This window comes from Pagrus pagrus (genome assembly GCF_965226575.1).
Source record: "Pagrus pagrus genome assembly, chromosome: 11".
Taxonomy (NCBI): Eukaryota; Metazoa; Chordata; class Actinopteri; order Spariformes; family Sparidae; genus Pagrus; species Pagrus pagrus.
In genome coordinates this window covers 13,722,385-13,741,970 of record NC_140195.1, presented here as the reverse complement: position 1 = coordinate 13,741,970, position 19,586 = coordinate 13,722,385, and the positions used below count along the sequence as shown (strand labels likewise).

The following is a 19,586-nucleotide window of genomic DNA, read 5'->3' as shown; positions in this document are numbered from 1 at the left end:
AGAGGTCTGAAATTGAACAAAGCGGTTGATTGAACTAAGATGGTTTTATTTACACCCTTAAACACAGAGGAATAACCAGTGTGTAATGGAGCTAGAAATATAATACTGCACTGTAGGTGAAGGTATTAGAGAAACAGGTGGGGCTGGGGTGTGGCAGGAAAACCAGGGTTTGGTTTAAGGCGGTATCCACAGAACGAGGCCGACAGCTCACTCAGCAAGTCAGCGTCTATTTCCTCAGGCCTCTCTTCGTCCTCTTAGATCTGTTAAAAACAAGACAGAGGCCATTATGAGGCTGGTGAATCTTCTAACGTTCACTCCAAAGATAAGACACCTGCATACTTAACTGAGACATACTCAAACATTCAAACTGGCTTTCAGTGTGTCTATGACAAGTGGGGCAGCTGTCACACACATGCACACACACAGCCTGCAGCAAACTCCTTCAGTAAAGTGGAACAGAGCCTCGGGGAGATCATGAACTCTTGAGACGAACAAAAATGAAAGGGGGGCTGTGATGGGGAGGAGAAGGGGAGGAGAAGGGGAGGAGAGGAGCTTGAGCACAAAGGGCTGCTACATATCCAGGTGACGACGGATGAATATGCACCTGATTGTCTTCTGTAACCCAACCGTTTAAATTGATTATAGTCTTTGTGACTGAAGCAGTAATATTAATCTAGTTATTAAAGTTTTTAATCTTTGCTCTTTTAAGCCTTTTCAGCCATAATCTCATCTGTGTCTGTCAACTTAAATTCAAGTTTATTTAAAACTTTAGCTGATAGGTCTGTGCATGAACAGGCTTGTGTGCAAAAATTAGCAACCTCGGGTCAGGCCCAAGACACACGAGTCACCAGAATAACATGTCGACATGTTTCTGCAAACCACAGATATGTTGTATGTTGTAGATAGATAGATAGCGACACTGGGCCTGATGCTGCCAAGCAGGAGATCAATGCTTAAGACAGCAATTTAAGATTTGTAAGTGCAAAACCACTGACAATTTTTTTTAATGAGCTATCGGGACACTTTCCAGCGTGTTGCCAAAACGTGATCTTAACTAACCCAAACCAAGTGTTTTATGTTCCTAAACCTAACCAGAGCATAAGCTCAGTGCTGTCACGTGTTAAAAAAGAATTAGTTTTGCACAAATGTTCACAGTTTAGGAAATGTTTTTAAGTTTTATTCACGTTGCGTTTAGTTTCATTCCTCACTCTCCTGCAAGTTATAGTGATGGGCAACCAAATAAAATGCACCACCCTGTGTAAACTCGTGCATTTCTCTGGGTTTGAACATTGTTGGAAACCTGGGATAATGTCAGTACGCAACTAAAGTACATAAATGAAAAAAGGTCTTGTACTTATTAGATGTTTTAGTGCAGAACTCTCACATGTAGGCTTTAAAAGGGGCACTAACTACTTTATTTTACTCATCATAGGGAGTGAACCTCTGAAAGACAGGAGTTATGCACTCATAAGGTGGACAAAGCTGTTTAGTTTGCAAGGATACACAAGAACCCTAACTATAGGCTAAATGGCTGAGGAGATGCAGCTAGTATAGACAACACCCTGTGCAGGGAGCTAGAGTCAGGATATCTGAACTTTTGCTCCATCTATTGTAACAGTTAATTTTATTCATCTGTGTTTTTCTTTGTGTCGGACTGTGTGGCATCAGAGGGAGAAAGAAAGGGACTCAGAGGTGGTTTCTCACGTTTTCTGGTGGTCGCTGACACGGTTCCTCAGCACATTAATCTGAAACAGAGAAAACATCCAAATGTCACTCAAATGAGGTCTCTTAGATCCTGTGGTTTACTTCAACGTACTGTATACTGAAGACAAAAACACACACCTCATATTTCTGTCTGGAAAACTGATACTGAAATTCAAACTTCTCTGCCTCCAGCTCGTACATCCACTCCCACAGCTCTTTAGCCTTCTCCCTGTGAGAAATGGGACAGTGTTGCTTATTTTCATCGCCTCGTGTGTTTCATAAAATCATGTCCCTGCACTTTATGTCTCCACCTACTTGAGTCTGTCCTGGCTCATGTTCTCGATGTCCAGAGATTTGCGTCTTTCACTCAGGATCTTCTTCTTCTTCTCCCTCTCAGTCTGCCTCTTACCGCTGCGTTTTTCTGTCTAAAGTTGAAATGAAACATTGCTTTGCTTGACATCCATCGTATTTTAACTACCGGTACTGAGAAGAACCCCACTATGAACCCTCCACCTGCTCACCAACTTCTGCATGTAGCCTCCGAAGTGGAGGCTGGTGAGGGTTTTCTTCTTCTTGGCGTCATCCTCTGCTCTCTTCTTGGCCTCCTCCTCCTCCTTACGAGCTCTCTCATCCTATAAGAAAGAGAAGAGAAGGAGAAAGAGGACGAGGAGTGAAATGGAAGGAGGTGGCTCATCCAGAAGACGTACAGCAGCTCGTACATGATTATACCTCCAGACGCTTCTGTCGCTCTTTCTCTCGCTCGCTGCGGATCCTATGCTGCTCTGCTCGCTCAGCGCGGCGCTTCTCCTGCACAGCAGATCATCACACACTTTAACAAATCTTAAAGCACATCTTTAACATTGTGTGCGACAGTAAGTTGACTTTTGATTGGCTGTATTGTGGGGCTCTCACAATCCTGTCCTTGAGATTAATGAGCTCGTCTTCTTCCTTCTTTCTGCTCTCAAAGTGAACCTCGATCAGAGTCTGAAGCTCCATCAGGTCCTTCTCCATCCTTTTACGATGTATATCCTACAGAAACAGGAGTTCAGTGCCTTTTGTACTTAAAGTAAACAGTAAAATGACTACACTGAATAAAAACACAAGGGGCTTTGGTGTAAGTTCAGTAAAAGCAGCAAAAAAGCACAGAAAATAATGAATAGCGACTCTAGAAAAGGCTGAGCTTTGGCATTAGTATTCCAACATAACATCTGATGATGGTAATACACCGTGAGGTAGAAATGTAAAGCACAGTGATAAACTCTTTTTCGATTCCCAGTCTGTTACCTACATCAAAATCCACCTTCTCTCCGTCTGGGATCTTAGGAGGGATGAGGTTAGGCATGATGAATGGCCTGGAGATTAAAACGAAAGAAAGAACCAGTGAAAGGAGAGTTATGGGATAAAGTAAGAAAGAAATACGAAACCAGAAAATTATCATTAATCACTGTCACTGTGGATATCAAATGATGATTAAACGCAGGATCAACAAGCCAAACAAATGTCCCCTAAATCTATCGATGCATGTTTGTGCCTGTGCCTGTTACAACTGCTTTGGTGGAGCTCCTTTGTGAATTATTTTTGTACTCCTTGCTTTCTAATCATTTTTTAAATTTAATTTATTCCACAATGTTACATTTTGGACTTTAACCAACTATGATTCCCACTTTTATATAAGATTCAGTCTTATATTCTGCATTCTTCACTGTATTTAATACAATTTCTAAAGCATGATGGCTGATAAATTGATCTAATGCCAATATCAGTCTCTCGAGGAAGTCCCAAATCCCAGTTAATTCTGCACAATCAAGCCTTTTTTGTCATTTTAGGGGCGAATATTTGCGGGACACATTTCTTGTACTTGGTGGATATTTGTGCTCTGAGTTTGAAAAATGCTTCCCATAATGCTTTGGGGTATGGGTTAGGGTTAGATACATTTTGTTTCGTTACATTTTGGCAAATTAAAGGTTATTATGCTGTAAATGCAGAATCAGTAGTTCGCAGTGATTTACAGACAAGATTTTCATGACTTCTCAGCAGGTTCGTGTGTAGATGGACATTAGACATACTGGTATCCTCAGTGTCAGTGGACGCTGAATCTCAAACTTTGTGCTTGTCTAGATTTGAAACCGTTGTGACTCAGGGAGAAGGAATACGATTTTGTACACAGATTGCACCAATCTGACGTTATGTTATCTTAATGCCCTCAAGCAGGTGGAAACAGCTTGCCTGGTTCTGTCCAAAGGTATCTCAATTAACATGACATATCTTGTTTGTTTAACCAGCACGATGTAAAACTAAAATGTATGATCAAGATTATTTCTTGGCCAAGCGCAGTCACTTTGTTAAGATTAAACAAACAAGATATAAACTAATAATTAGTGAGCTTTAGAGGTGCTTGCAGAAGGATTCAGTGATCTTTAGACAGAGCCAGGCTAGCTGTTTCCCCTCTGCATCCAGTCTTTGTGCTATGCTAAGCTAAGCTAAACCAAGCTAAGCTAAGTGGCTGTTGGCGGTATGGTTGATTACTGTAAAAATATGAGAGTGATATCAGTATTTTCTCTGCCATGAAGCCAAATGCTTCTTCCCCCTCCTCCAGTGCGTACAGGAACACACATACAGGAAGAATAAGCTCTACAACAAATATTTGTTGGATTACTCACTTGAATTTGGGCTTGGCCTCTTCCTCTGTTGTTATTGAAAGAGAAGACAGCAGTAAGTTAGTCCAGACCACCTACCAATGGCAACAAAACATTTCATAATCCTCCCAAGAAAAACCAGCAAGTTGTGACAAGGGAGCCCATTGTACGCTCGTAAAACGACCAGGAGGTTAAGAAGATTAAGCCAAAATTCTCTTGGCAAGTTCCTGTTAACTTTTAGAGGGGAGTGATGGAAAACAGTCTGATTGGACACATCAGGGCTCTGCAGAGGGTGAATAAAACCACCCAGAACATCATTAGTATCCACTTACAGGGCATCATTAGTGAGGTGAGGAGTCTGCACAGAGCCTAAAGGACACTAAAAGACAACATCCATCCAAGCTACAGTCTGTTCCCCCTGCTGCCATCTGGCGAAAGATACAGAAGTATCCGCAGCCATACCACCAGCCTACAGAGCAGCTTTTTTCTTCAGGCTGTGGTGCTCCGCAACTCATCTTCCACACTCTGATATAAATATTATCTTTTTTCTGTTGTGTCCATAGCCTTAAGGGATCTCAGTTTGCAACACACTGACAAATAAATAAACCTCGAACCTTGTATGAGATCACACGAGCAGATTATTCTTAAACAGAAATTTAATCAGAACCTTTTTCGGGTGTGACTCAGGTCAAGGCTGAGAGTGTCCAAGAAAAACAGATACACAATGAGTAAGGCGTGCCAACCATGATGCAGTTTAGATAAACATAGTTACCTTCTCCCTCCTCCACCTCCCCTTCTCCATCTGAAACGAAAATATAAAGAGAGGTTTGTGTGTGTTTGTGACCGTGTCGAATGGGTGCTCATTAGGGAACAGTAAAGAAGTTGTCTTTTATGGAGTGCTGACAGACAAAATGAAGTATAAGGGAACATGAAAAGACCAAAATACAGTCCTGAGGGGGACAGACAGGAACGGCTTGCATATCTGTGTTGGTGTGTTTGTAAAGTGTTGCATGCGTCACATTTTATAAATAGCACTGTGGAGAGGTTGTCATGATAATAAGCAGTGTCTCGTCCAAAGAGGGTACAGCATCTGTGACCTCTGAATGACACTCAACCAAAAATTTTAAACCGAGCCCATAAAAACATTAAAGCTACGATCAGAGGAAGTTATTTATTTTTAACAAGACTCGACTACAGCCATGCTAGCAGCTGTGTGAGACTTAAAAACAACCTTATGTTAACATGCTCACATTGACAACCATCAAATGCGGATTTAAAAAGGTTACCATATCCACAGTTATCATAGTTAAGTTAGTATGCTAACATTTTCTAATTAATACCCAGTGAGCACTAACCAAGGTGATTTCTGGCTGAAAACTGGGTGATGAAACTGCACTGTAACTTTTATTGTCTTGTCTCTTTTGAGCCTATTTTAGCTTATTTTTCTATTTCTAACTTTTTGTTTCTTGATGTCTTCCTACTTGTTTTAAATGTTGTTTAAAATAAAATCCCTTGTATTGTATGCCCTTGTAAAGCACTTTGAGTTGCCCTGTGTCTGAATTGTGCTATACAAATAAACAGTGGATGGGACTGGGACTATTTCACAAGCTGAAGGAATAACTGTGAAACTTCAAGGATTAAATTTAAAGGGAGTGTTGTAGCTCAGACAGTGTGGTGGCTGTTCACTAAACAAAAACATTTTATTGCAGTATTTTACTTAATCTACGGCGTGCAAATAATAGAGCCTGACTAAGAAACCACATCCAAATGTTTCAGTTTAAAGTCAGTACAGGTGAAATATGGTCGAAATATGAATGTTTAATCTTCGTCTGTGAAAATAGGCTCACCTCCCTGGCTAATAATACCACCCTGATGATAAACTGAACTAGCAGGAGAAAACATTCTGGCAGGTCGACAAGTCACCTGTCCAGTTTGTGCGACACATCAGTGGACAGTTCACAGGAGCGTCACGGGGCGTTTACTGAAGGAGAAGAAGAAGACGAGACTGATTCTGACTAACGTGCCGTCCTTGTCATATGATTACCAACAATACAGAGTAACGCCTAAATGTAACTGATTGAGAATAATAGCTAGTTCTGACTAATAAGAAAGAGCCTGAGGGCTGGGAGGGACAGGGCTTTCTCACCCAGTGGCCAGTGTGACTCAGAGAAGAAGTGAACATGTGGGTCTGAACTCATCAAGTACCTGCAGCCTGTCACATACCAGGGTGAAGTGCGACTGAGATAGCAGATGACTCCCCCGTCACCCTTGACGGATGGTTACAGACGGAATGAATTCATCATCTTCACTTCAACACACGATACACTTGTTGGATGTTGTTTTTCTTGGTAACTGCTGATTCAGTAACAACACTGACTTGAAGTCTGCTTGACGACAATGTTTTCCACTTTGAAACCCCCTCACCTTCTTCTTCGTTGACCTCCTCGCCCCCAGCAGGTTTGTCTTCTTCCTGCACGGCCTCTGGCGGAGAAGGAAGTGAAAAATGACATTTCAGCGACAGCCTGACACTCACAGGGTGAGATATTGACTCATCGCCTTACTCAAACCATCGCTCTCCCTTTTCAGTAAGCTGTCATTTTTCATAAGTCTGAATGGGATGGAAGAACATCTGATAAACCAGCAGAGAATGGTCTGTTCAAACACCCATAATCAGATCAGAATGAGCTTTACATGTCTGGTATTTAAAATACACAGCGCTCAAGAGCTGGTGAAGCGGAGCGTGTCTTTGGGTGGGTGTTGGTCAGATGTAATGACACCACACCCTTTCAAATCTGACTTGGGATCTGAACTTAAATCTTGTGACGAGGCATGCATTGAAACACAGAATTGTACACACAAGTTTATGTGCAGTTCACCTAGTGTTATAAGTCCCAAATATATGATTTAATCAGGTGACACTTTCTGAAATATCTCCATAACTGACAGCACAGAAAGAAATATATGAATAAATATGTGACTACTAAATTAAATAAGGAAAAGTAGAAAAACAAAACAGATACAACCAAAAATGTAGAAATTCATGAATAAATAGCAATTGAAAGATTGAAATAAATCTCTAAAATATTTGTTAGTTATTTCAGCAATTGTTTATATTTTTATTTAATTATTTAAAAGTAATTCTTTGCTTTCCAAATGTTAAATGTTCAGCTCAAGTATTAATTCTCAGCATTACTTTTATGTATCTTGAGATATTAGACCTGGAATAATCAGCTCAGACATTTTATCTAATATTTAATGTTTATGCCCAGTTGTTGTTCCAGTGAGCTTCATCAAAATGTGTCTGACTAAAAGGTGGAGTTGTATTGACTGGCACCATGTCCACAAAAAAAAAAAAAGCTGCTTTCAGCTCAAAGCGCAAGCAATACCTTCGTCTGCCTCCTCCTCCTGCTCCTCCACCTCCTCCACCTCCTCCTCCTCCACCTCTTCCTCCTCTACCCCCTGCTCCCCTGCTGAGCAAAAGCACTGGTAAGTAAAGCCAGCCAGCCAACAAAGCAGCCAGCAACATTCAAAAAGAAGGAAGGAAGGAAGGAAGGAAGACAAAGAAAGAAAGAAAGAAAGGCATCTCTTAAAGCATGATGAAGTGATGCAGTGAAACATGAATGATTCTCATGTAATCATTCATGAATGTCAGCCGCAGCTATCTTATTTTTAAACCACAGGCACCCTGAGTGTCGGGACAAACCAGTCATCACTCCACCTGTCGCTCTGCTAAATCACGTGTGCTGTGTGGTACTGAAACATGACCAAAAATCATTCTTTGATGACGCAGAGCTTTTAATTAATTTAACGTCAGTGCTAAAGCTGTGGTCTCGTACCTTCAGCAGCCTCCTCTTCTGAAGCACGCAGCCAGGAAAACACACAGGAGAAGGATTAAACAAATGATAATATAAAACACAATAGTAAATGCATGTAACACACACACAAGCTACTTTTGCTCTAATGTAGGCCAGGAAGGGGAAATCACCATCAAGACCCGAACAAATAACTTGTATCCTGTGGATTTTTACAAAAACAACAAACATCTACCTGCTGCATCTTTGACTCAACGAGAAAGTGTTTTGGTGCAAACACACTTTGTGTTACAGAACGATGAGGCTCAGACATTAGGGAAAAAAATCATCCATCAATCTGACATTTTCACTCCCAGGAGACACAATACGTTAATATCCTCCTTTGAGATCTATGCAATACTGTTATATGAAAACACTATGTTAAGCTCGCTGGATTACTGCCTGTCAAAACAACATGCCGTCAGTTTCAGCAGTGGATCACACCTGTCTTTAAGGAATATGGTGAGTCATGATGAGAGCTCTTACCTTCCACCTCCCTGTGAAAATCAAACACACATGAACAATATTAACCAGCAGCAACATTGCAACAACATACAGTGGTAAGGCTCCATACTCAGGCCCTTGTAATGAGCATTAATTAACAGGTAATAAGGCCGTTGTAAATCCCAGGTCTGTATTTGTCAGACGTAACGTAGGTGCTAACTACTAACACGACTCATGACATCATAACAATGTTATGTGTTGAAAACTTGTATGTTGAAGTAAACATGTACGTAACGCTGTGATCCTACCCTCTCACTGAAGTTACATAGTGCAGAAACAAGTGATGGGGGGGCTGAGACAGAGACATGATTCACCCAACATTATTCTGAAACTGTTGTTTTAAGGTAGAAAAGTTACATACTGCTGCTTTAATGTAAAAATTTATAAGGTGTTATGAGTTTAACATTCTTATCCACGGCTGAGAAGTTTCTTATACGTGCTTATAAATGTCTAACATTAAACATAATGCTATTAATGTTAATCAGCATCTTATTAGGTGTTATGGCGGCCTCATTACCTATTACTTAACCCCTTTTACAGTTTAATGCCCATATAATAGTTTATAACAGCATACAAAGTCATTTATTGAGTTGAATTCATTTAAAATGTAAAAGAAAAAACCAGGAAACAACAACAGACATGGCTCTATACAGCTTGTCCAGTGTAATCCAAGGTGCGCTAATGCTTTTAGCTCAGCAGCTACAGTGAAGTAGGGTGCAATTAATGTCTTTTCAAATTAATGGAGTATGCAAGAGGAGCTGTATGGAGCCATTTCATGTTTTTATTATTTATTGTTTTTTATGTTTTAAAACAAGTCCCCATTTATTTCAGTTGTTCAGGAGAGCTTTTGAATGTAACATTAAAGGGGAAAAAAAGCTTGAAACCTACTCCTCATACTCCTCCACCACTTCCTCGTTGTCAGACATGTCAGGGAGCGTTCAGGTGTCCAGCAGTGAATCTGAGCATTAGACAGAGTCAATAAATTCACCTAATGTACCTCTTCATAACAGCATCGTATAGCCACAAAGTTGTAATCAGTGAAACTTACCTGAGGTTCAGATGGAGCAGTGAAGAAATAGCACTGATGGAGAGACTCAGTGTGCAGCAGAGGAGAGGTCTCTGCTCTCACTAACAGGAACGTGAGGTGAGTCTCTGCATTGTGTGGACGAGGCTTTAGGACCCCTTGATGTTGTGTTATTAATAACTTTTAGATAGCACGTTCCCTCTATTATCACCATTCCCTAAAAAGGCCGCTGTGTGCCAGAGTGCCGGTTGTGGTGCCAAAAAGGTCCAGATAAAGCCACAGTTGCTCACAGACAATGATTCACACACACAGGCACACCACATACACATTTTCTCAGCCTTGTATGGAAACCTGCCACTGACACAACACAGACACACAGCTCTTATCCTCCCTCCACTGAGATAAGTGATGTTAAAGAGTGTGTGTTCATCATTCAGGACGAGACGATGTGTCTGTAGTGTGTAAGCGAGGATTTAAAAGACATTTATGAGACATTTGTGGTAATAAAACATTTTATTTCTTAGACAGGCAGCATCTTGCCCACGACACAGAATAAAATGTATTTTGGCCGATTAGATAAAAACATCTCCAGAATTCCCACTACTGTAATTCAATAAAAACATCTAACATTAGCCTGAAGACCCTCACCTGTTTAAAGTGCTTTAAGAATTACACAACGTTAAGGCAAATAGCTGTTGTTTGAAAGCAAATACACCACTTTTCTCCACCTCTCATGTCTACTTTGCTTTTCACTTTTTTCCAAGTATTTGTACTTCAAGAAGCACTGCTAACATGTATGATTGAAGCCTCCTAACTTTAAAAGCAGTATCCCTGTTTTCAGTCCTCTAAAGCTAAAACTCAACTCACTTTTTTTTGCATATCTGTTCCTCCTGTGTGCTTTGGCAATGAAGAAAGAAAAAAAATAAAAATACATGAAAAAGCCTGAAGAAGGAATCAGCCGTGGCATCCATTAATCTACTAGTTGTCTTCCTCTTCTCCTCATCTTCTAAATCAAAGAAATACAGGCACAGAAAAGCAAAAATAAATATATTATTATTCCATATTTAAATTAAAAGTTGTGCTAAAGTTATGGGCTTCCTCAGTGCTGCCACTGTCATGTCACTACATGCAGTAATTTTACCTGTCCGGTAATCTAAATGGGCGTCCTTCACTTGAAGATTTTTCCAGGGCTGGTTTTTGGGACACAGTCCTCCCCGCTGCCCTCAAACAGGCTCCTCTTACTGGAGATGTCCACGTTTCTCAAGTCCTATAAATAGAAAACAAAAATGCACGATTAACCACGACCACTGCTGCTGTGTGTGATGTAATAGTCACATCGCAACATGATCTGGAGCCGTTTACTGACGGGAGGAGAGCTCAGACAAGACTTTTTAACTTTAGGGATTAAAAAGTTGTTTTCGCTCCTGTTTATTGATCAGGCAGTTTCATTCATGTTGAATTTAGTCTTGTTCACTGATTTCCCTAACCCGGAAGTAGCAGCAGTGACCTAATGAAACACGTTCTTAGCTTGTGTAAACTTGTGGATTTCTCTGGGTTTGAACACTGGGGATAATGTACATACACAACAAAATATATAATAAAGACCTAGGAGTTTTTAGACATTTTAATGCAGAATTCATACATATATTATCTTTAAAATACTACTTTGGTAAAAGTGAAAGTCACACATGAATCGATGAATCGTCAAGTATCAAAAGTGAAAGTTAAAGTAAACTATACATGTATTTGCATGTTTGTATAAGCTGTGTTTGTTTTTATCCAATTGCTGATAAAATAAATTAATTTAAAAATGTGCTCATTTGGCTCTGATCCAGCATGTAATCTGCACAGCCTGAACCAAACCCTAAAATGTAAAACTAATCAAATGTAAGCAGCAGGAACAAAAATGTATATCCTGCTCAGGACATACAGTACATGTTAAAGGGCACTACTGCCCTCTAGCTGCCAGATGCTACACAATCAAGTAGACTTACTGCAGGACTTTGTGGAGACCCGGGTTGGTTGGTCTTGTTGAGCCAGCGGTTGATGCGGTCTGACATTCCTGATGTGAAGCTCCTAAATTCCTGATAATGACCACGAGAAGTGAAATAATAAGATCACGCTCATGATAACAGTGCATGCATTGATGGCACATCTGATACAGGGGGAAAAAAAGAGGATTGTGAGTAATGACTGAACACACCTGTCTGGAAACTCCCGGGCTGGTGGGGCTCGCTGCCTGCTGCTCCTTCTCCTTCTCAAAGAGGCCTCTCTTCCTGGACACCTCTTCCAGCAGACACAGGGTCCTCTGGGTCACGTCTGGAGATCGCATTGCTTCAGACTTCTAAATACATACGGGAAGCAGGGTCAAGAACAAACGTCAGCAATAAAGGAGCAAAATAATTACTTGTTTTGTGACTTCAAAATTGCTGCATTAGAAAGAGTTATTATGTTTTGCTGACCTGCGCAGCCTGAGCCAGTCTCTCCATCTTCTCCTGGATGGACCTGGATGAAATCCTCTGCCGAGAGCTAGACGAGACAGTTCACACATATTCACACGTCCAGCTGTTTACACTTAATCTGACTGAAATAATAAATAATAATTAAAACTTTTGGAAGAGGTGCAAAAAATGCATTGGCTATAAAAACTCACTTTCTTTGAAAAGATGATGCTTTGTCTTCATCTTCATTTTGGTCCTGGTCCAAACCCAAGAATAATAAACGTTAGACCCGCTTTAAATCATCAATGTACATCTTTAATACAAATAATATGGATTTCAGAGTCAATAACATTTGGATTCACTATGATCCATGATAAAAGTCAAACATAATTCAGCCAATCAGCCCAAATTTAAAGAATACAAGTGATGAAAAACTATAAATCTTGCTGAGAAATTAAGTAACATTAAGCTAAAAATGTAGCACTGTGTTAATTTAATCATTTGTAACTCTTAGTATTGTAACCAATGTTAAGTTTAGTTTCTTTTTTTATGTTTGATTAAAAAAATAGCAGCTCCAACTTCTCCAAAAGCATTATCATCACTATTATTTAACATCAGGTTAAGGCAAATTGTTATCTTACTGTGTTGGATTCAAACTTCTTGGAGGCGATCCTCATGCTCGCACTACAGCAGAATAACAACAACAGTAAGAAATCAAACTGATGGATACAAAGAGGCTCAAAATAAAGACAAGAATTTTTGCTCACCTCCTCTGCAGAGGTGCGCTCTCCTCCTCTTTCTTCCTCATCATCTGTGTATAAGCGAGCATGTGAGGATGGTTGTTAGCAGGGCTTACAGTCGTCTAAACACCAGCAGCTAATGATGAGCACAGTCGCCCGGTCTCTTGTGATGTGTCAGGGCGTTAACAAAGCAGCCAGTCAGCAGTAAAACTCAGCAGTAAATATTGCTCCAGCATAAGCCCGAAGCTCGACTGGCACAAGCAAATGACCCTGAACTGATAGTCTAACAGCTGATGGGAGATAAAATCGTGCTTTAACAGTCAAATGGGCAAAAGTTAATGTTGGAGAATGTGTGCATGCATTTGTGTGTGTGTGTGTGTGTGTGTGTGTTTACCCTGAAAGATATAGTCCTGGAGCTCTGTCTGACGAACGCAGGTTTGGTCGTCTGTTCAAAGTTGCCATTCTGAGGTGAGGTAAAATAACTTTACTGCTTCATGAAATCAGATCAAACTATCCCAAGTCAGATGAACATCTCGTCCATCCTTCAAGGCTGTTTACTTTATGCATTTATGGGGCCAATTATTTGTTTTTATCAGCACAAATGCTGCAACTTCCCCTCCTTTAACACCAGAGGGTGCTGTTGCTTTATTGCATTGATGAGCAGCAGCGTCAGCACATTGCAGCCATGACACATGCAAAACATGAAACACGCACTTATGTTGTAAATGACATCATCTGACTGTCTTCGTGTGTGTGTGTGTGTGTGTGTGTGTGTGAGTGTGTGTGTTATAATACCTCCTGTGTGTGTCCGTTCTGAACGGGGCTCTGAGCTCCCCTCGGTGAGGGACTCTGGCAAGGCGACGGCCAGTGTTCTCGAGGTGACGAGGGGCCCGTCGGAGAGCGAGGGCTCATGGGAGTCGCACACCTGCTGGTGGAGGGACTTTTGTCGAGCGAGATGGAGACAGAGCTGCAATACCAAAAACACAAGTGAGCTGAAAGGCCAGCTGAAGATGTGAAGGGAAAAAAAACAACCAGTGATCGAGAACCAACTCCCAGTAAAGCTGCAGGAGAATCAAAGTCTTTAGTGCACCGGTCTCCTGTTTTCTACAATCTCTGCCCAAACTTCTAGGGAATAATAAAGTCAGTCAACCATGTAAAAACACTCTCAAACAGGTAATTACATGTTGATCCTTTAAAATGATGATGGCAACATCATCAAACTGACAGATTTTCATCTTATGAAAAAGTATATCTCTGATTTACTTGTACGTTATGAAGCATTCAGGCCCCTCAGGTGATCTGGGACAGGTTTACTCAGTGTTCCCAGGAGCTTTTAGTTTCTGTGCTTCCCACCTGCAGAACAAGCCTCGTGAATACTGTGTCACCGTTTACTGTTTACTTGGCTTTCAAATAATAAGATTAAACGTGTTACATTCTTTTTTAACCTGTAACTTTTGCTTGTAACTTCCTTGTCCTTTTCTTGCTTTTTGTTTTTACCGACTTTTAAAGTTTGTTTTTCTCTTTATTAGCTTGTTTTTTGCATTATGTTTTTATTGACTTTTAGATACAATTTCAACATTTTCTTAAAGTGGCAACTAACAAATTGTAGTGTTAGCAAGGTTTATAGGGAACCAATGTAAAGGCAGATGGGTTCAATAGTCTATATCCATAGCATTGTGCAATCAACATTTACTTCATAATGTTACGTTGAAGCAGACAACTTTAAGTACAAGTTAAAGTACAATTTTGAGGTACTTAACTCACATAATTCAGTGTGACAGACAATATCTCATGAGGCGTGGCTACATCAGAGTCAAAAGAGTTTTAAATTAATTTATTCTATCAGCAATTTGACAAAAAACCCACCAATACCAGTAATACCAGCCCTGATAGTGGGTCACTACGATAACTGGTCTTCCCTGCACCCTAATCAACGCTCTCTTTTCAAAATATTGTTTTCTGCAATGAGTGTCTGCCCTTCTAGGGGATGATAACGTTAGTCTACCATATCAAAAGCCTCTTGAACACATAATAATATTTTGATCTTTTGAGAGGCTGGCCGAATCATAAAACTGAGAAATAAACAGTTAGTATCCAAACAGAAAACCAGGCGGCCTCCATGTTATGTTATCTAAAACTTTTTGTTTTAGATATTTTTCCGAACTATTTTACCAGCTGGTCTTGATTAGACAAAAGTCTGTCTATGTGAGATAACCTTCAGGTATATCTTAAGTTCCCAAATGTTATATTAAATCGCAGTAAATAAATGTCACATATGATTGTCTTCATATGGTTGATTATTATAACAATAATCAAAGACATTATTGGGGAGTATCTTTCTATTGGTTGCTATTTAACCGTTCAGCTTCTCTATTCCTTTCTTCTGCTGCACTTTCATTTCCGTGTGGGGAATCAATAACCTTTATCTTATCTTAAAAACAATCTTTTGTCTGCATTTGATCTATCCCAACCCTGCTGCTAACCTATGAAAAGAACAAAAGACAAAGTCGTGCACATTAACCTGACAAACTTGCGAGCCGGGTTGGACGGCGGCTTGGGTTCAGGATCTTTGCCCGACGATTCTCCATTTTCGGGCTGACAAAGACACAAACAGGGGAGACAATCAACATGGGCACACAACATAGAAGCTTTTGTGTAGAGCCACAGGAGACACACCTTGTATTACATAACACTGTACGGTTATGGCCTCATTTGCAGATACATTGAAATAAAGCCACCTGCAAGTGTAATAAAAGATAAAGTTCAAATTATGACCTTAAGTACTCCTTATCAGAGTTTATAGATGATTTGCATGGTCACTTGATTCAGAGGAAGAGTCCAGTCCTGTACGGTCATTTCCTCAAATTCTTTTATCGATCTATATATTCAGATGCTTGTATACTCAAAGAAAATATACCAGAGCCGTTAAAAACTAGCATCATACCCTCTCCCTCTCTACGTCTGGCTTTGTTCACTAAAACATTGTAAGTCATGAACACTAAAGGGAAAAATTGTCGAGTTGTTGTTGTTGTAAAATGTAGAAAATGATTAACACGACCTTCTCTCTGTGTGGGGTAACAGTTAACTGTGATTAACCACACTGCAGGGTGGTACTGTTGGTAGCACTGTGTTATGATTGAGTGAAGCATTAATAGTTTGGATGTAAGTCAAGGTTGGTTTGTCCGCCCGCCTGCCAAAGGATTCGGCTGTCAGTGAAGGCACCTCAGACTCGTGTTTAGCCGTGCTAGCAGCTGTCGGCCGAAATATCACAACAGCTACAGAGTGCTGCAGGATTAAGTCCTCAAGCCCGAAAATTGGTTAGCATTTTTGGTCTTCCATTTGCCTTAGCTCGAAGTCAATGGGTTTTTTGAATGGGGTTTTGGTTAGATGCCTGAAATAAGGTCTTTTGTCGAGGAAACTAGGGCGATGCTAACTTCCAGGTTAGCCGAAAAAAATACGTCTCTGCAGCAGTCTGTGAGTGCATTGCCGTGACTTTTTGGACAGGCTTTCATGTTCCCCAGAGGATGAATCCTAATCACTTTGCTGATCCCCTGACTTTTACTTTAGCATCACCAGCAATCAAATGTTTCACATTATCCCAGGAGATATCTTAACATCTGCTGCATAGATTTGCATAAAATTTGGTACAGACATTCATGGTTCCCAGAGGATGTATCCGGATTTCCCTTATTAGATCCATGCTTAAAATCATCATTCATCAAGAATGTTAGCATGCTAAAGTTAGCATTTAGCTCAAGAATGCTGTGCTTGCAGCCTTACAGAGCTGCTAGCATGACTGTAGTCTTTCAGTCATGTTGTCTTGTGAACTCCATCAGCTTTAAAAGTAAAATGACAACATTTATGACAAATAATTCTTTGCTTAAATGACAGGAGTGACTCCATCTTACTTGTCTATTTGTGATGTTAGCGCTGCTGCTGCTGCTGCTGGTGGTGGTGGTTGGACTGTATGAGGCTGTTTTTAGGGGTGGTTGTGGTTTGGACGTGGTTTTCACAGATGGCATCACACCATCCTGGTCCTCATCCAAGTCCCCCAGTAGCTCCACCCTGGCTCCTCCTCCAGCTCCTTCACAGGACTCTGCCTCATCCTCCCCTAAATCCTTCTGTCGCCTCAGCGTCTCCACGTGCCTCTTCCTCCGCTTTTCATCACGGACACGCAGCATCTCCACAAAGTCCAGCTGTATCTGCTCCGCACTGAAAACAAACAGGGTAGACACATGTGAATGACAGATATGATGGACAGCCCCGTTAGTCCTGTGTCTGATCAGGTTTTCTATTTCCCTTTGAAGACTGCTTCTTCTGCAGGTATCATGCATGGTATCAGGTTTGTTTGTGCATTTCAAAAGCAAACAGATGACAGTATACAGATGACACACTCCCTCGGGGCAAAAGTGTAAGAATCCTCTCTCTCTACTTCTGAAACCTATCCAACAAAAATGTGCACCATCAGAGAAGATGGACTCTCCCTATGGCCCTCTGTGATACAAGAAACAAAAAGAAAAAGAAAGGTTGAAGAGAATAAGGGAGAGTAAACAAGCCAGGAGAACATACCTGCAGCAACAGAGTCATGTTCAGGCAGTCTATAAATCAAGCTTTGCCAAGTGCTAAACAAACTGTACTTTACAAGAAAAAAAAAACGTGAGAACAACCTGCTGAGCCCCTGGGACGTCTCACTTGTGGAGTCCTTCCCGAAGGCGCTGTCACCGGTGGGCATTGTTTGACTGAAATCAGCATCGGGGTCGGCGGTGCTGCTCGAGTCCCTCACCCTCCTCCTCCTCTCCCTCTCCACCTCCTCCTCATCCTCCATCGTCCACTGGCGTGCCAGGCTGAGGACAGAGCGGACGTGAAACAGAAACAGAGACAAAAGTGAAGATCATCAGCTCAACATGAAAGAGTCTTAAAATCTGCAGAAATTGATCCAGTTAACTGCTTGTTGAGGAGAGATTGTTGTACTAACGGTTACACAGAACCTGCTTTACTAGTTCATCCACTGTGCTTGAATTCAGTTCATTGCCCGTCTAAGCAACTCTAATCAAATATTCACTTTTAGGATGATATGTCGAAAACAAGTCATTAGTCTGTTGGTGCAGCAGGGTAAGATTTAAGGGTAAGATTGTACATATTTTCAAGTTATCTCTAGACTTTAACCTGAGAAGAGACAACTGTGACTTTATAGCATATTTCAACATCACAGCAATGGTCTGTTAAAACAATAAAGACAATAAAGGAGACAGAAATTGCTTCTTCAGGCTCTATATGAAAAGTATAAACTCATTTTCTGTTCAAGATAGGCTGCTTGGCTGCAAGAGTGAAGCCAGAAACCTGCTCTTTCTTTCTTTTAAAGCTAGCTCAGTGAATAAACTCCATACTGTCTGATGTGAGATGGTGCTCACAGCCACAGGTGTCATATTCTCCTCAGATCTAATCTTACCTGGACAAAGCTGACCAGTTCTTCCGACTGATGGACATATTGGACGAGTACAATGTAAAAGTTCCCAGGTGCACTTCCCCTAACACACAGTAAAATGAGTAAAAGAGGCGACTGACTGACTGACTGTCTGACTGTCACTCTGAAGGCGGCAGTCAAATTACAGCCGGCACGACACAAAGCAGTCCACCTTTACCCCGGTGCAGCTCAGCGAGATGTCACGTGACAAAGGTAGGCTCCCCACCTGAGAGAGAGAGAGAGAGAGGGAGAGAGAGAGAGGGAGAGAGGGAGACACACACAGAGAGAGAGAGAGAGAGAGAGAGACAAAGAGAGAGAGAGAGAGAGAGGGAGCTTCTCCATGTATGGTGGAAATGTGGCATTTATGATAGCTGTGAGAGTCTTTTGTGGCCGTGACATGCGGCTTTAATAAAAGTGAAATAAATTAACCTTTTTGAATTAAAGCTTACACAATATGCAGCTGAGTAATCTAAACACAACCAAGGTTTATGTTGGTGGAAAGCAGCAATTTAGCAGTAATTACTAATCAACCAATCATGAATTACTGTGTAAGTATGTTTCATTTTAGAGAGGACAGTTGCAAAGCAATAAGACACACAAATATTAAACTGACAGGATAACAGGCACAAGAATAACAAAATAGAATTAAAACAGAAATGAACATAAAACAATAAAGTCAATCTGTGAATAGAAGGAAGACATGTCATCTGAATGGGTACACTTTATAATAACCATCATTTATAAATAGTAATTCTATAGTTTATTAAACTTTAGTTAAAGATGCTGTATGTAAGATTTGGCCATAGGCTACTCAAAACAATTAGGGGGCAACATATCACCAGGGTAACGGCTAACTGCTGCTAACTGTAGCTGCTGTTGCCTTGTCAGCTCAGATAGAAGTGCATTTACACCAAGCTCCCAGGAAGAGCGCCAGACTTTGAAGCCGGTGGTCAAACAGTGTAATTACAACTTCACATGACGCATCGGGGCCCAAAAACACTTTTTCCCATAAGCTTACATGTTCAAAGAAGCAGCTGAGCATCACAAACCTGGCAAAATGACTTGTTTTAATATCATATTTTAAGAAGTTAGCCTGCTCGGTGGCCGTAAGTCTGTGAGCCCCACAACGCAGACGATCCAGGTAATTTATACCTGGGAAGTCAAGCTTGTTTTGGCTTCATGCGTTTTACAAGATCGAAATAAACACACTAAACAATAAACA

The 19,586-nt window shown here is 40.8% G+C and overlaps 2 protein-coding genes across 2 annotated transcripts; both read right to left on the bottom strand.

Annotated features, from left to right (window-relative positions):
• Positions 1-29: 29 nt before the first annotated feature.
• Positions 30-8,190, bottom strand: tnnt2a (troponin T type 2a (cardiac)). The gene is made up of 12 exons (XM_084367460.1): positions 8,177-8,190; positions 6,765-6,821; positions 5,113-5,142; positions 4,365-4,389; positions 2,993-3,056; positions 2,617-2,733; positions 2,434-2,511; positions 2,226-2,336; positions 2,020-2,129; positions 1,843-1,933; positions 1,705-1,745; positions 30-260 (listed from the first exon to the last, which is right to left on the bottom strand). Exons 5-12 carry the CDS (start codon positions 3,044-3,046, stop codon positions 227-229), a joined length of 636 nt encoding a protein of 211 aa, XP_084223586.1. The 5' UTR covers positions 3,047-3,056; positions 4,365-4,389; positions 5,113-5,142; positions 6,765-6,821; positions 8,177-8,190; the 3' UTR covers positions 30-226.
• A 2,040-nt stretch (positions 8,191-10,230) lies between these two features.
• Positions 10,231-18,387, bottom strand: lad1 (ladinin; the record flags this gene model as incomplete). The annotated part of the gene is made up of 14 exons (XM_084367446.1): positions 10,231-10,725; positions 10,861-10,986; positions 11,714-11,803; positions 11,923-12,063; positions 12,182-12,248; positions 12,373-12,416; positions 12,802-12,844; positions 12,928-12,971; positions 13,295-13,363; positions 13,696-13,867; positions 15,422-15,495; positions 16,809-17,112; positions 17,568-17,744; positions 18,350-18,387. The coding sequence occupies 13 exons, from the start codon at positions 18,385-18,387 to the stop codon at positions 10,888-10,890; spliced, it is 1,362 nt and encodes a 453-aa protein (XP_084223572.1). The 3' UTR covers positions 10,231-10,725; positions 10,861-10,887.
• Between the last annotated feature and the right edge of the window lie 1,199 nt (positions 18,388-19,586).